Below are 15466 nucleotides of genomic sequence, written 5' to 3' on the forward strand. Positions count from 1 at the left end.
AGCCTATCTTCTACTTTTCTCTGTATCTTCAGGGTTTAGCACAGTGCCTAAGACATGGTAGGTGATTAATAAATACTTATTGACTGACTGACCTCCAGTGAAAGAGTAACCCAGTTCACTTCTGAACAGGGCCAATCTTTATAAGTTTTTCTTGATATCAAGGCTAAATTTCATCTATTTCTTTTAGTTCTGCTCTGAAGAGCTAATCAGAACCAAAATGAATTTACATATGAGAACCCTAAAATTCTTGGAGATAGCTGTCTCAGCTATATATCATCAGACAATTCTATAGTTTTACCTCTTATGGCTTTACCCAAGATAAAAATGTGGGACAGCACAGGACCAAGGACAGATCCCTGTCCCCTCTCAACTAGAGAACACCTTCCAAATTGACATCAATCAATTCATGACTACTCTTTGGATCCAGTAATTAAACAACTTTGGAATTCATCTAAGTGTATTGTCATTTAACCTCATCTCTCCATATTGTCAACAAGGATCACATGAGAAAGTTTGTAGAATGCTTTGTTAAGGGGGCAGCTAGGTGGTGAAGTGGATAGAGCACCAGCCCTGGAGTCAGGAGGACCTGAGTTCAAATACAGCCTTAGACACTTGACACTTACTAGCTGTGTGACCCTGGGCAAATCACTTAACCCCAATTGCCTCACAAAAAAATGCTTTGTTAAAATCCAGGCTTATTACACCTATAGCTTTCCCCTGCCTGCTAGTCCTGAAACACTATTAAAAAGGGGGGAAGAAAACCTCAAAAATACTTACTTAGTGTCCACTTAATTGAATGTAAAGCAAATACATTTCTCCCTTTTCCTATTTATTCTCAGATCAGGTGTATATAAAACACAGTGGTGAGCATCAATGGCTAGACCTGAATGTTGTGCTAAACCTATTTTGGGAATCAAGTGCTCATGAAAAAGCATGCTGATCTTTTTTTAAGTTCCAATGGTATTTAGGGAAAGAGTAAGATTTTTGGCAAATTGATGAAGAGCCCATTAAGTCTCATCTCATGCTTCAAGTTAACATAAGTAGACTGACTAAAGCTTACTTGAGCTAGTAGGTAAGGCCCACCCTCTAGTTGCATAGGTGCACTTAGATGGGAAAGACTTCAAGTATCAACTATATTAAGTGCCATGGAAAGGACCTCTTTGGAGACTAGCCTTCTGTCTTAACAGCATAAACACATGTGTGAAAGACATATAAATATGCCTTGAAAATACCAAAGTAGAAGCCAGGCACTTACAGTGTTTGAATTTAAGTAGAGGATTTTAAACTGTTTTCAGACTGAAAGAATCAGGAATAAAAATCTGGCCCCAAACTTGTAAAGTCTTATTCTCTATCTAGTTTATTTTATCACTAGTAACTATTGTGCCTATTAATGATCACCATAATTGTTAGTATTACTTATACTATGAAAGGGCTAGTTATGATCTGGAAATAACAAACTCATTGCTGTTTATTGCGTAACATAAGTTTTTTTAAACTAGAAACTCATTTTAGCACATTATTTTCTTATATAAAATATACTAAATTCAGAAATATCGTTCTGTATTTTTTATATTATATTTACATACAGAGCCTGGAGGCAGGAAAAATTGAGTTAAATCTGACCTCAGACATTAGTTGTGTGACTCTGGGTAAGACACTTAGTTTCCTTCTGCCTCAGTTTCTCAATTATAAAATTAGGACAGTAATAGCACCTATTTCACAGTCTTGTTGCAGAATCAAATGTGATAATATTTGTGTTTTTACAGAAATGTGATCAGATGAGTTGAGTCAGTCAAGTGGTAAGAATGCAAAACAATAAATGGACAGATTAAGTGCTACAGTGATCCTTCCTACATGATTGAAAGGGACTTCCCACTCATCAGAAGGATATTTTATGTAGAGTTGATGGGAAGACACAGATAGAAATCACGTGGGATGAGAAGACATGGAAAAGTTGTGGTCTGTTATTAGTGGAGACAATACCTATTGTGTAATTTAAGATTCTAAATGTGGATTCTAATCTGGTCCCCCAGTTTGGGGGGAAACTGACTAAAATCACTGATAAAACGAGTTTAGGTTTTTAAGGGTTTATTGAAAAATAGAAAGAAAAAGATTGAGAACAGAATTCCAACAGCCTGGCATTCCTATCTTTCCCTAAATTTCCTGTGAAGTCCTCTGCCGCCACCACCACCATCAAGTCAGGAACCCAAAAGAGCGAGAGCTCTCCGCACAGGCTCTCTTTCCTCCTTCCTGTCTCCTCCCAGAAAATAGGAGGCTCCTCAAGTTGATTGGCTGGTAGCCTTGATAGACAGCACCCATGAGCAAACGTCATTTCCTGACACCAAGGAAAAGCCACATGGCCTTGCCCTCTGAGGCATTTTCCTCATGGCGGAGCTTTCCCACAGCAAGTCTCCAGTAGGTGGCATCATTCCAATCATTACACTATCCTGATAGAATCATGGATTCGTTTAAGTACAGGTTTTTATATAGTTGGGTTTTTTTGTTTGTTTTTATTTGATAGTTTCAGCACTGTGGATTTTCCTAATAAGTTCTTGACTATTTCTTTCAGTCATTAAAATGGAATATCGAATTCCATTTATCCATATTTCTTAATTTAATGTTAATACACAAAATAGTAAGTGGTAAAACAAATAGCCTGAATGAATAAATGCACACATTTTCCTAAGAATGTAACTTACTACTGGGAAAAACTTTGGCACTAGAATCAGATGTACTACGCTATAATAAGTGTTGAATAAAATAATAAGTTAAAGAGAGAATTTGGACCCAGGGAAGAGAATGGAATTTGATCCCATAGTCACATTGAATTGGCCCAACCTCTTATTTTATCCAGGCGAATGTAGTCCAAACACTCTTATCTTACAGATGAGGAAACTGAACACATAGAACAAATAACTTGCTCATGGTCACATGTCACATGGTTTTGTTTGTCAGAGCAAGGATTCAAATCCAGATCCTCTGACACCAAATCCAGCATTTTCTTGCCTCATGCAAACTGATCTTAGGTAAATCATCTGTAATAAATAATAAATAATAAATAAATAAATTGATTACTGATAAGAAGACTGTAAGGATCAGAACCATGCTCCTTCATGTGTCCTCAGGTTCCACTCAGATTTTTTGTTTTCACTAAATATTCCAAATAGCAATTTATTGCAAGTTGAAAGGAGGGAAAATATCATTCACTTCTGAGTAATGCCATATGAAAATGCTTTTGAATTTGGCTTTGGTCTTTTGTTTTGATAGCTCCTATCAAGAACCACACATTATTTGGGGGGGGGGGGTAGGGGAGAGAGAGAGAGAGAGAGAGAGAGAGAGAGAGAGAGAGAGAGAGAGAGAGAGAGAGAGAGACCCAGGCATCTTTTATCAGTCTTGGGAAGAAGAAATAAGACAGTCCTTTGCCTTTGGAAATTTTGATTTTGAAATAAATGCCATTCACAAAAAAATATGAAGCATCCATTCCACATTCTTTTGGCTCCCCCCCCCATCCACTAGTGCCTAAGGATATATGTATTCTAAGCCCATCTTCTTTGCTACCTGCCATGGGGTGACCATTTGTCTCCAGGGGACAATCATCTTCTTCTGTCTCACTTTGGTCATCATTTTCCTCTTTGCATTCCACACTGGGGCTGTAGTGACGAGGCTTCATTAATAGAGATTTTCTTTTGTTGACTGGAACACCTAATGTTGGCTCTTCGGTTTTTCTCTTCTTTGCCATGGGGCAGCCATATGCAGCACTGCAGTGAGCAAAGAGGAAAAAGTTAACAAAGTTAAGTCTTTTGAAATGTTTTTGTTGATACCTTGGTTTGAAAGGATATAATGTAAGGCCACTGGAAAGTGAAACTATTTTTTTGGAGATGGTGAATAGAGGTTTAGATTCTGTTGTTGGCACTAACAAAAACAGCAGGGACAAAGCCATTGAACTGTTCTGATTCTCTTTCACTGTTACCAGTACAGTTGAAAAAAAATCATCTTTAATCCTGAGTAAGCATATGTTAATCTGAGCTCTGCTTGGCACTAGACTAAATGCACCCAGGGAGGGATGAGAAAAGATTTATGCTGGTTTCCTAATCCTAAGAAATAGCTAATGTGAAAAATATACCACCAGTTACACCAAATGTGTCCATTATGGATAAATCACAATATGTTACAAACGGATGTTTGATTGATTGGTTAGTGTGTTTGCATACCTGTGTGCTATGAAAACTGCTTATCTCAACCCCAGTTGTGCTTCCAGCTTCAGAGGCACACATGTAAAGTGCTCTGACTTGAAAAGGAAAGGGTGGGGGAGCAAGTATTAAATATTCATTGAACCATTGTCTAGTCACTGAAGGAAAAGTGGAATGAGTCTATACCAAAATCTTCCCTTTGATTTTCACACGTCTGGCACCCAGATCAAACAAAGAAGGGGAGGAGAAATCTGATTTGATCTGCCAAAAATGGTCAGCATTTTATCCCTATCCATGATCTCATATGGATTTATACTAAAGTAGTCTCGTGGCTGCCATTTGTTACATCTTGACTGAGAAATAAAATCCAAATCGACTTCCCAGTTATATCTCTACCAGACATAATGCATACCAGCTTATTGTTTATAGTTAAGTATTTACTCTTTTTTCTAGGATCCATTAGATCCAGAAATCTTAGCCAAAAATCAATCTTTAGCATGTTAGTATTAAGAAAACATCCACTTTATGCAAAGCGTAGGCACTCTGATGAATTTCAGAGGAAAAGACATACATGTTCCTGGCCTTCTAAAAGGTGCTCATATAATAGATGGGAACAAGTGCAGAGCCCAAAAGGAAGAGGAAACCTCAATAGTGTTCAAGATACTCCTGTTTGTGCATGATATTGTGTTCATTGCACAAAGTCCAGAACTTTACAGAAATTTCTTAAGAATCTGTAGTCAATTAAAATTTTTCAGTATAATTATCTCTTTAGGAAAAACCAAATAGTTGAATAATGCTTCTTTTGAGACTATAATATCTAGTGGTTCACGGGGCAGGTTTATTATTGCAGATATTTTGTACAGACACAATGAATGGAGAGTGAGATGGGACCAGAATTAAGTAGAAAGAAAAGAGCAGACTAGATTGCCTTTAGGAAATTGGTGGTGATTTTAATGATCCCTAACTTCACTCTGAAAATAGTTGTGTCTTTCTGAATGTTAGCAAGCTTCTTGCAAGTAGGGATTGTTTCCTTCTTTGTATCCCAGCAACTAGCACAATGCCTGACACATAGAACATATTTAATAAATACTTATTGCTTTATTGATGAGCTTGTATGACTGTTAGTCATGGGACATATTATTCTCCAAAGACTTTTGGTTATATAATGGAAAGACTTATATGAACTGATGCAAAGTAAAGTAAGCAGAACCAGGGGACCATTGTACACAGTAACAGGAAAATTGTATGATGATCAACTATGAATGACTTAGCTCTTTTCAGCAATACACAAAACACTTCCAGAGAATTCTTCATGCAAAATTCTATCCAAATCCAGAACTGATGGATTCTGAATACAGATTAAAGCATACTATTTTAACTTTCTTTTTTTTTTGTATTTTTCCCTTTTGGTCTGTTTCTTCTTTCATGACATGACTAATATGGAAATATGTTTTACATGTTTGCATGTATCTAACCTATATCAGATTGTTTATTGCATTAGGGATGGGGGATGTCGGGGAGAGAGAGGGAAAATTTAGAATTCAAAATTTTAAACTGAATGAATCGCTTTACATGTAATTGTTAAAAATAAAATGCTATTTTAAAAAATTTTTGGTTACAAGGCACCCATTAGGCAGTAGAGAGGCATATGATAAGTCTGGATAGCTCCAACATATTGACAGTGAAGTATTGGACAAGAGAAGAAAGATAAATACCATCAAAGAGATGTATTACTAGAAAAGGAGGTAAGTTGAGCATGTAGAATGATTGATGGCTAATTAATGAATATCCCACATACTCTGCTGGGACCTGCAAATAATTAAGAGAAGCCTCAGTATGCTGAATGTTCTTTATGTGGAGAATTTGTGGGAAGACATAGAAGTCTATGGAGTGAGAAAAACATACTTGGATTATGACCTGTAGCAACATAGGTAATAGTCACATGGATGAATTAAGAGATTCATCAAAATATCAATGGAAGTATTTAAAATTTATTAGAAATATATATATAATCCTATATTATCATATCTTCGTGTAGTTATTTTACTAATGTAGAATTTAAAGCATCCATGTATATTATTTATTAAATGGTACTATTAGAAATTCACAGTTGGAAGGGACCTTTGGGATAATCTAATCCACTTGTTGCTTTATAGGAAAGGAAAATGAGGCCCACAGAGATTAAATGACTTGTCCATAACAGTTACCAACAGAGTTGGGTTATGGATCCAGAGTTCTTGATGGAAATACTTTTTTCACCATACCACCATATTTTACTTGAAGTTCATGTTTCATTTTAAATTTCAAGGTGCTAGACTCAGGAAACATTCTTATAACTTTGATTAAGGCAGACAGCTATGTTTGAAAATTTTTTTCTTGAGAATGGAAGCATAATCAATTTGTGCTTATTAGTTTTTGTTTCATACTGAAGATAGATATACATCTATCTTTGGATATAACACTTATATGTATTACTATGATGGTTTTTTTCAAGTACTTTGAAAGCAATGTGAAATCTAGGAAATTTGAGGTTTATATTGTAGCTTGCAACTTTGCAAAGCTATTGTCTCAATTAGTTTCTTTGATGATTTCCTAGAATTTTCTAAATAAGCCACCTTGCTATTAGCAAACATATAGTTTTGTCTTCTTTGCCTATTTCCATGCCTTCCTTTAATATCTTTCTCTTTTTTGGCATTGATAGAATTTCTATAATTATATTAAATAATAGTAGGAGAGTAGATTTCATAAGGCTTACTCCTATGTTTATGGAGAAAGCTTCTAGAATATCACCACTGCATTTGATGCTTGATTTTAGTTTAGATTGATACTATTTATTACATTTAAAATTTCCTTTTATGTATGTAGCTTTTTTAGCATAAGTGAGCGTCATTTTTGTCAAAGGCATTTTCTGTATCTATTGACATGTTCATATGGTTTGGGATATTTTTGTTTTTTATATAATTATGTTGATTAATTTCATACTGTTGAACTATCCTTTCATTCTTGGTATAAATCCAGTTTGGCCATAACAAGTGATTTCTTGGATAAATCACTGTAATCTGTTTGATAGAATTTTATTTAAAATGTTGTAATTGATATTAATGTTATTGGTTTGCTCTATTCCTTCTTTACTCTATCCTTCCCAGGTTTAGGCATTAGGATTACATTTGTCTCATACAAAGAATTTGACAAAATGCTTTATTTTTTAATATTGAGAATAATTTGGGTAGTATTTGGATTCCTCATTCTTTAAAAGTTTCATAGAATTCTCCTGTAGGTCAATCGTTACCAGGAGATTATTGTTTTGAGAGTTTCTTTACAGCTGGTTGTATTTGCTTTTCTGAGATTTGATTGTAAGATCTGTATTTGTCATTCTTTCAGTGTGAAAATTTTTGTATTTTTCAGGGAAATAGGAGACAGTTTTACAGAGAGAGTGGAAGAAGACTTTGTAGATGTTTGTAGCATTAGCTTGATATCTCTCCTAAGGCATTAAGATTCCTGGTGCATCCTGAGAAGGTCCTCAGGATGGATAATATGTTTTGGGCTTTTTTGTTTGTTTTGTTTTTGCAGGACAATGATGCTTAAGTGACTTGCCCAGGGTCACACAGCTAGTGTCAAGTATCTGAGGCCGGATTTGAAGTCAGGTCCTCCTGAATCCAGGGCCAGTGCTTTATCCACTGTGCCACCTAGCTGCCCCAAAACCATTGAATTTTAGGAGCCCAATGCTCTTAATGTGATTAAAGATATAGATATAGATATATAGATTGAAGAGTCTGTGACATAGTCTTGTATTAGTATATACACAGTCCTGGAGAAAGTGGGCTCAGGCCTATATAGCACATGTCGCAAAAGGCTAACTCACAGCTCCTGGATGTCTTTTTGCTTGAATCCTCAGAACATTCCCCTTAGGTGTGGTGTATCTATTTTTCTGGCCTCTTTGTGGAACCTCCCTCATTGCATCTAGGCTGTCCTTGGCTCTCAATGTAAACATTACCATTAACTGTTTTGGAGATGCTGCTGATGCTGATAGGACACTGATGGGAAGATGGGAAGGACAAAATTCTTTGTATTCTTTGAAGCTCACAAGGTCCTTTTATAAAAAAGAGTGGCAAGTAGGATCAGGCTGAAGCTGAGGAATTCTCTTCCTGAAATCTCCCCCTCAAGCAGTTTCTTTTCAGGGGTTTGGCTGGAACACCCTTGCCTGGCTGATGTTCACTTCAATCTCTGATTCAAACTAGCTTGTTGGCTTTATCTAAACTCCACAGGGTGTTACCAAATCACTAAGCCAATCTGAACAGGCTTATTCTGGCCTCCAATATACTATCTCTTTTAACTTTATGTCATCTTCCCATATGATAAGAATGCCATCTATGTCTTTATTCACATCAATACAGATACTAAGTAGGGGGCAGCTAGGTGGCATAGTGGATAAAGCACCGGCCCTGGGTTCAGGAGGACCTGAGTTCAAATCCAGCCTCAGACACCTGCCACTTACTAGCTGTGTGACCCTGGGCAAGGCATTTAATCCTCATTGCCCTGTGCAAAAAAAAAAATACAGATACTAAGTAAAACAGGGTCCTATTATCACTTCAGTAGAGACATTCCTACATAATATAAATTAATTAATGAACACTCTGAGTAATGGTCATTCAGTTCATTTTCAATCCACCTAAACATGTTATCACATAACCCACATTTCTCTATTTTGCTGACAAGATGAGAATGAGTTGAGTCTTATAGGAACAACAAATGAGATTTGTTAAGTTATATTTGGAGCAAGAAATGGAGTTTGTTTTCCATATCAGTCTCAAATCATTCTAGACCTTTGGCTTTCCTTTCACAAAATGGGCCCATGCTATGCTTTTTAATTTTTTACTTGATTAATTAACATTGTTTATGTTTACTACATGAGCCTTTTGAATCTGAGCTCATTAAAGAGCTCCTACACAGCCACATGGATCCTATTTTCTTCTCCACTGGAATCATTCATGATCATATAATCAGAATGCCATTGTGGAATGATTCCTATCCCACTTCAACCCATTGCTTTTCTGTGAACTTAAAATTCACTCTTCTAAGGTTTAGGATAAATGCTTGACTACACTCAGTATTGCCCATCTTGGTCTACCCCAAACCTAAAATGATGCATTTGCTTCTTCTTTTGGTTCACCATGCTACCATTTTTACTATATAGTTTTTCCTTGTGGGTATGTGATTTCTTTTTTTATTTTTTATTTGCAGGGTATTGAGAGTTAAGTGATTTGCCCAAGGTCACACAGCTAGTAAGTATCAAGTGTCTGAGGCTGCATTTGAACTCTGGTCTTCTTGAATCCTGGGCCTGTGCTTTATACACTTCACCTCCTGGCTGCCCCTGGATGTGTGATTTCTTGCAGTAATGGGCCTAGAACTGGTCACAGGCTGTGACTCCTTGGGGTCCATAATGCTAACTGGACACTTTCTATTTTGGCGAACATGGGGGAGAAAAGAACAACAGTCAAGTTGTTTCTGGACTACTAGGATAAGAATTGCAATGTGAATAGGTCAGATCAAAAAATAAGCACATTAATAATGGTTAATCATGAAAGACTTAGCTATTCAGATAAATATAATGATCCAACACAATTGTGAAGAACTTATGATAAAAAAAATTCTATTCATCTCCAGAGAGAGAACTGATGAACTCTAACTGCAGATGGAAGCATAACTTTTTTCACTTTATTTTTCTTGCTTTTTTGGAACATGGCTATTATGGAAATAAGTTTTGCATGATTTCACATGTATAATTGATATCACAATGCTTATATTCTCATGAGAGGGGAGGAGTATGAGGAGAGAATTTGGAATTCAAGATTTTAAAAAAAGAAGAATATTAATACATTTATTTAAAAAGAAGTAGGGGCAGCTAAGTGGCATAGTGGATAGAGCATCGGCCCTGGAGTCAGGAGGAACCTGAGTTCAAATCTGGCCTCAGACATTTAACACTTAATAGCTGTGTAACCCTGGTAAGTCACTTAACCCCAATTGCCTCACCAAAAAAAAAATTTAAAAATTAAAAAAAAAAGAAGAAATTAAACATGTTATAGTTACCACATATTTGTTTTACTTTTTCTGCATATGCATATATTTTTAAAGATTATACTTTATTCAAATGATTTTAAATCATTTATATTAATCTAATTGAGAATTAGACTTTAGCTTATAGTTTTCATAGTATTTCATCATGAAATATGTCAGTAGTAGATCTCACAATAAAATCTGAAAAAATAAACTTGACATGAGGTCCTCTCTGCTGAGTTTCTAGTGATGATTTCTACCTGTAGGATTATGCTCATGCTGCTTCCTATGCCTGGACTGTTGTTGATCCCCAACCGTGTCTCACCACCAACCCCTGTCTCCTGAAATCTTACTTTAAGATTCATTTCTTTTTTTTTTCTTTTCTCTCTCTCTCTCTCTCTTTTTTTTTTTTTTTTTTTTTTTTTTTGGGGGCAATGAGGCTTAAGTGACTTGCCTAGGGTCACACAGCTAGTAAGTGTCAAGTTTCTAAGGCTGGATTTGAACTCAGGTCCTCCTGAATCCAGGGCCGGTGCTTCATCCACTGCACCATCTACCTGCCCCCAAGTTTCATTTCTAATTCCACCTTCTTTGTGAGGCTTTCTCTGATTTCCCTAAGTAGTAATCATATCTTTATACCCCCATATACAGTGGTGTGTTTAACTTTTGACTCTGCTCCCCCCAAAAAGTATGCGTGAAACACTTTTTAGTAATACCTTTTCCATCACTTTCTTAACATCTAGACAATCAATAAAACAATATACCAAGCCCTATTTATAGCATCTGCTAAATTTCGATGTATAAATGATCATGAAGAAAATTTAACAATAACTCTTGCAAGTTGGTTTCAGCTGGTTCCAGCATACTCCTTTTATCCAATTTGTTCCCAAATTCTATTGATTCTACCTTCTGTAAGGGGCTAAAATTCTAGCTATACTCTTTAAAATCTAATGAGTGGTCACCAATAAATTATAAGATTTAGCAAGAGATTTAAGTGTTTAAGTATTTTTTAAAGAGCATTAAGATCAGAGAGAAAGGTAAAAATCTAACCTATTTCTAGAGACCCCCCATCATCCAACCCATCCTGGCGAGGTCAGGAACCAAAAGAGGAAAAAGCCCTCTGCCAGCATCTACTTCCTACTTCGCTGTCCTCCTCCCAGAAATGGGAGGCTCCTCAAGTTGATTGGCTGGTAGCCTTGATAGACAGTACCCATGAGCAAATGTCCACTTCCTGACACCAAGGACCTTGACCACATGGCTTGCTCATAGATGCCTTCTCCTCATGGTGGAGCTTTCCTACAGTAGTTCTCCAGCAGGTGGCATCATTCCAATCATTACACTTCATAATATTTCTTGTATATGCAACCTTTCTCCTCTGCACTGCCACTACTCTTGTGCAGATCTCATTCCCTAACCTACTACAGAGGCCTGTTGGTTGTCTGCTTGTCTTAAATCTCTATCCATTTCAACCTTCCTCCCTTCAGTTGTCAAATTGATCTTCCTAAAGCACAGGTTCTGATTATATCATCCCCTATTCCAAAAGCTTTGGTGACTCATTATTGCCTCTAGAATTAAATATAAAATTTTCTGTCTGCTTCTTCAAGCCTTTCATAACCAGGCCCACTCCTACCTTTCCATCCTTCATAGGATATTACTCCTCTCCATATACTCACCACCACCCAGTGACATTGGCCTTCTTGTTTATTGAATAGAATGCTCATCTCCTGGACGTGGATTTTCACTGGTTGTTTTCCACTAATGGAATGCTTTCCCTTCCTCATCTGTCTCCTGGATTCCTTCAAGTCCTCAATTATAGTTCTACCCTTCTTCAAGAAGACTTCCTAGTCCTTCTTATCCTTAATGCCTTCTTTCTGAAATGATATCCAATTTATCTTGAATATATTGTATTTGTACATAGTTGTTCATAGGTTATCTCCTCCAATAGGGTATGAAGAACTTGAGAGGAGAGACTTTTTTGCCAGACTTTGTATCCCCACTGTTGATTCTGGGGCCTAGCACATAAATATGGCACTTAATAAATGCTAGTTAACTGACATGTTGAGGAAAAAAATTAAAACCAATATTGTATTCTGCATTTTAGGCTAGCCAGCCAGAAAACAATTGTATTTAATTTAGCATTGATTTATATATTGAAGCATTTCTACCTTGGAGAGACAGATGTACAAATTGGCTTATTTCTCTCCCATACTTGTATCATGACTTTGTGTCAGATACTTTAAGTCAATATTTATAGGAGTTTTGACAAGGAAATCAATACAAGATGCAAAAATACCAATTTGGGTTAATATTCAAGAACTGTTAAAAACCAAGTTGCCATCTCATTCTTCTTGAATCAATTCCCTAAAGCAACCAATGGACTCTTTCCAGAGATCTATAGGGAGAATCAAAAATGAAAAGGAGGCTGAGAAGATGCCTCCCATTCACTGGAAGAGGATGGAGGGTTCTTTCAGCAGGTCCTATTACCAATCCCTTCTAGAATGGGGAGGACAATGAATTTACATAGGCAACAATTAAGTTTGGTTATTACTCTCAATCCACTTCCGTAAGAAAGGATTTAGCTTTTCTTCTACCCATTTTCCTAAAGGGAAATGTCAAAATATTATTTCTTGAGAAAATCAAATTGAGATTTTAAATATGTGTTCACATTTTTGGAAGTAATAGTCACATTGTTCACATGAAGTACTTAGCAAAGTACCTGGCTCATAATAGTTGCTCAATAAAATAAAATAATAAACCAACTATGGACTCTGGTCTCCATGAAATACATTTGTCTGTAGGATTAAGGCATCCTTACAGGAAACATAGTTTGAGTTTTAAAAACCCACCCATTATCCAAACAATATAGTTATTTGGTTTTAAGTTAAATGTAGGAACAAAGGAATAAATGAGTGTCTAATATCATGTGAATGGTTGTATGTGAATTTTCGTAGATTCCCATCTACCTAAATTGTATTTGGGATGTTCCTGTTGCCATTTAAAAATATTCTTTATAATCCTTTCATAGAACAATTATTTATTGGAAAAGATTGTTGCTACCATGGTAACCTAAAAATACTACAGATTATCACAGCTATGTTCAAGGATCCAATGTGAATAAATAAAGAGGGGAACAATTTTCCTGATGAGTAAAACTATGGGGAATGGTGATAAGGACTCATTTGAATCTACAGTTTGCCTATCTAACTTGACTAAGTAAGTTATTGATATGACTGCAAGACCACTCCAGCTTCATACTTCATGTGCCTCCTCATGCCTAGAAGTCTTCCTTCCTATATCTAAGTCTACCTGTCTTTCTTGGCTTCCTTCCAGTACCAACTACAAAACCATCTTCTACAGGAAGATTCTCCCCAACCTTTCTTAATTCTAGAATGCCTTCTCTTCTTAATTATTTCCTACATATTCTGTATAAATCGTATTGGTTACTTGTTGTCTGCCCCATCAGATTTGTGAGTTCTTTGAGTTCAGGGACTGTCTTTCATTCTTTCATCTTGTATCCCCAGCATTTGTCATCATGGCCTGGTTACATAGAAGGTGCTTAATAAATGTTTGTTTACTTAATGAGAGACCTCCCCTGTGCATTCATTTATAGTCCCTGGCCCCCTAGGAGCTTAGACTCTTTTTTTTCTTTTAGTGAGGCAATTGGGGTTAAGGTGACTTGCCAAGGGTCACACAGCTAGTAAGTGTTAAGTGTCTGAGGCCGGATTTGAACTAAGGTACTCCCGACTCCAGGGCCGGTGCTCTACTCCACTGTGCCACCCTAGCTGCCCCCTAGTTTAGACTCTTAACATGAGAGGTGATGGTAAGGGTAAGACATGTACTCAAATAACTATGATATGGACAGAACATGACAGGAGCAAAGGAGAGCTCCAGATGAAACAATATTAGAAATCTGAAGAAGGAAAAATCATTTTTTTCCAGTTGGGAAAATGAAAAAAAAAAGGCTTCCTGGAAAAAGCAGGAAACCCAAGTTGGTTCTTGAAGGAAAAGAGCTATAGGATCATAGATTTGCACCTATAAATTGGACCTGATCCAATTTCCTGGAAAATAAGGGAAGTTAACTTGTCTAAAGTCACAAAAGTAGTAAGAGACTAGAAAGGAACAAGCATGTATTAAGCACCTATAATTGGTGAATAAGGCATTATGCCTAAGTACTTTACAAATACTCTCTCATTTGAATCCACACAATAACCAGTGGTGTATGTGCTCTTATGAACCCTCCAAAGAAGAAAATGAGTCAGACAGATGTTGACAGACTTGCCCAAAGTTACACCGCTAATAAGTGCCTAAATCTGGATTTGAACCCATGTCTTGCAAACTCCAGAATCAAGGTTCTACTCACTGTACCACCTAGTTGTCTTAGTAGTAAGCGTAAGAGATTGAATTTGAACCTATATTCCAGAGAATATTCACAATAGACAGAGATAAAGAAAGAAGGAGTTTTGTTGCAGCTGGAGCTAGGGAATGGAGGTGGACACTTTGGAGAAAGGAGAGGGAAAGTGGATTTCCATTAGGCTGGAACATAAAATATGAAGGGTAGTAATGTGGAGATTAGCAATATGAAGGATAGTTCAACATGGAAAGCAAACGATGGGGGTTGGAGCCAGAATGTGGAATGCTTCAGTGCAAGGATAAATAATTTACATTTTATCTGGTAAGTTGTAGTAGCAACTGAAAGATTTTGCACATAGAAGTATGTGTGAAGTAGTGTGAAGTATGAAATTAGAAAGGAGATGCTGTGATAAGAAAAGATCAGTTTGCTTATTTCAACTCTAAATGCAAAAGGTTGATGAGAGTCTGAACTAAGGTAAGGGGTTGATATAGGAGTGGAAAGAGGGAATGGATGTGAGAGAATAAAAAAGGGTTTAGCAAGTGAATGGATAGACAGCAAAAAGGCGTCAGCAAGAAAATATTTTAAGTCTGGATGACTGAGAAGGAAAAATACGAAGAAAAGGGAATTATCTTAATGTGTTTACTTAGGATGAAATAGAATATGTTTTAATTGTGGTGAAGTAGATCTTGGATATTTGGGATAAAAATTGCTGTTCTTAAAAAGATGTAGAAAATTTAAGTTGAAAATGATTATTTCTTGCTTTAACTATTGATTCATTCCTTACATTTACCAGACTGAGTAGAAATTTTCAGTGACTGATTTCACACATAATACAAACAGCTATAAAATTGTGACCATTCAGTTTGCATGGTTA

At 36.4% G+C, this 15466-nt stretch overlaps 1 protein-coding gene across 1 annotated transcript in view; it reads right to left on the reverse strand.

Moving 5' to 3' along the window:
• ST18 (ST18 C2H2C-type zinc finger transcription factor) overlaps positions 1-15466 on the reverse strand; it is a 174158-nt gene that overhangs the window by 85992 nt on the left and 72700 nt on the right. Inside the window, exon 7 of the mRNA XM_043975761.1 lies at positions 3559-3758. Coding sequence (XP_043831696.1) covers positions 3559-3758 — 200 coding nt within the window. The remainder of the gene's footprint in view (positions 1-3558; positions 3759-15466) is intronic.

The sequence above is a fragment of the Dromiciops gliroides genome, chromosome 1 (assembly GCF_019393635.1).
Source record: "Dromiciops gliroides isolate mDroGli1 chromosome 1, mDroGli1.pri, whole genome shotgun sequence".
NCBI classification, from domain to species: domain Eukaryota; kingdom Metazoa; phylum Chordata; class Mammalia; order Microbiotheria; family Microbiotheriidae; genus Dromiciops; species Dromiciops gliroides.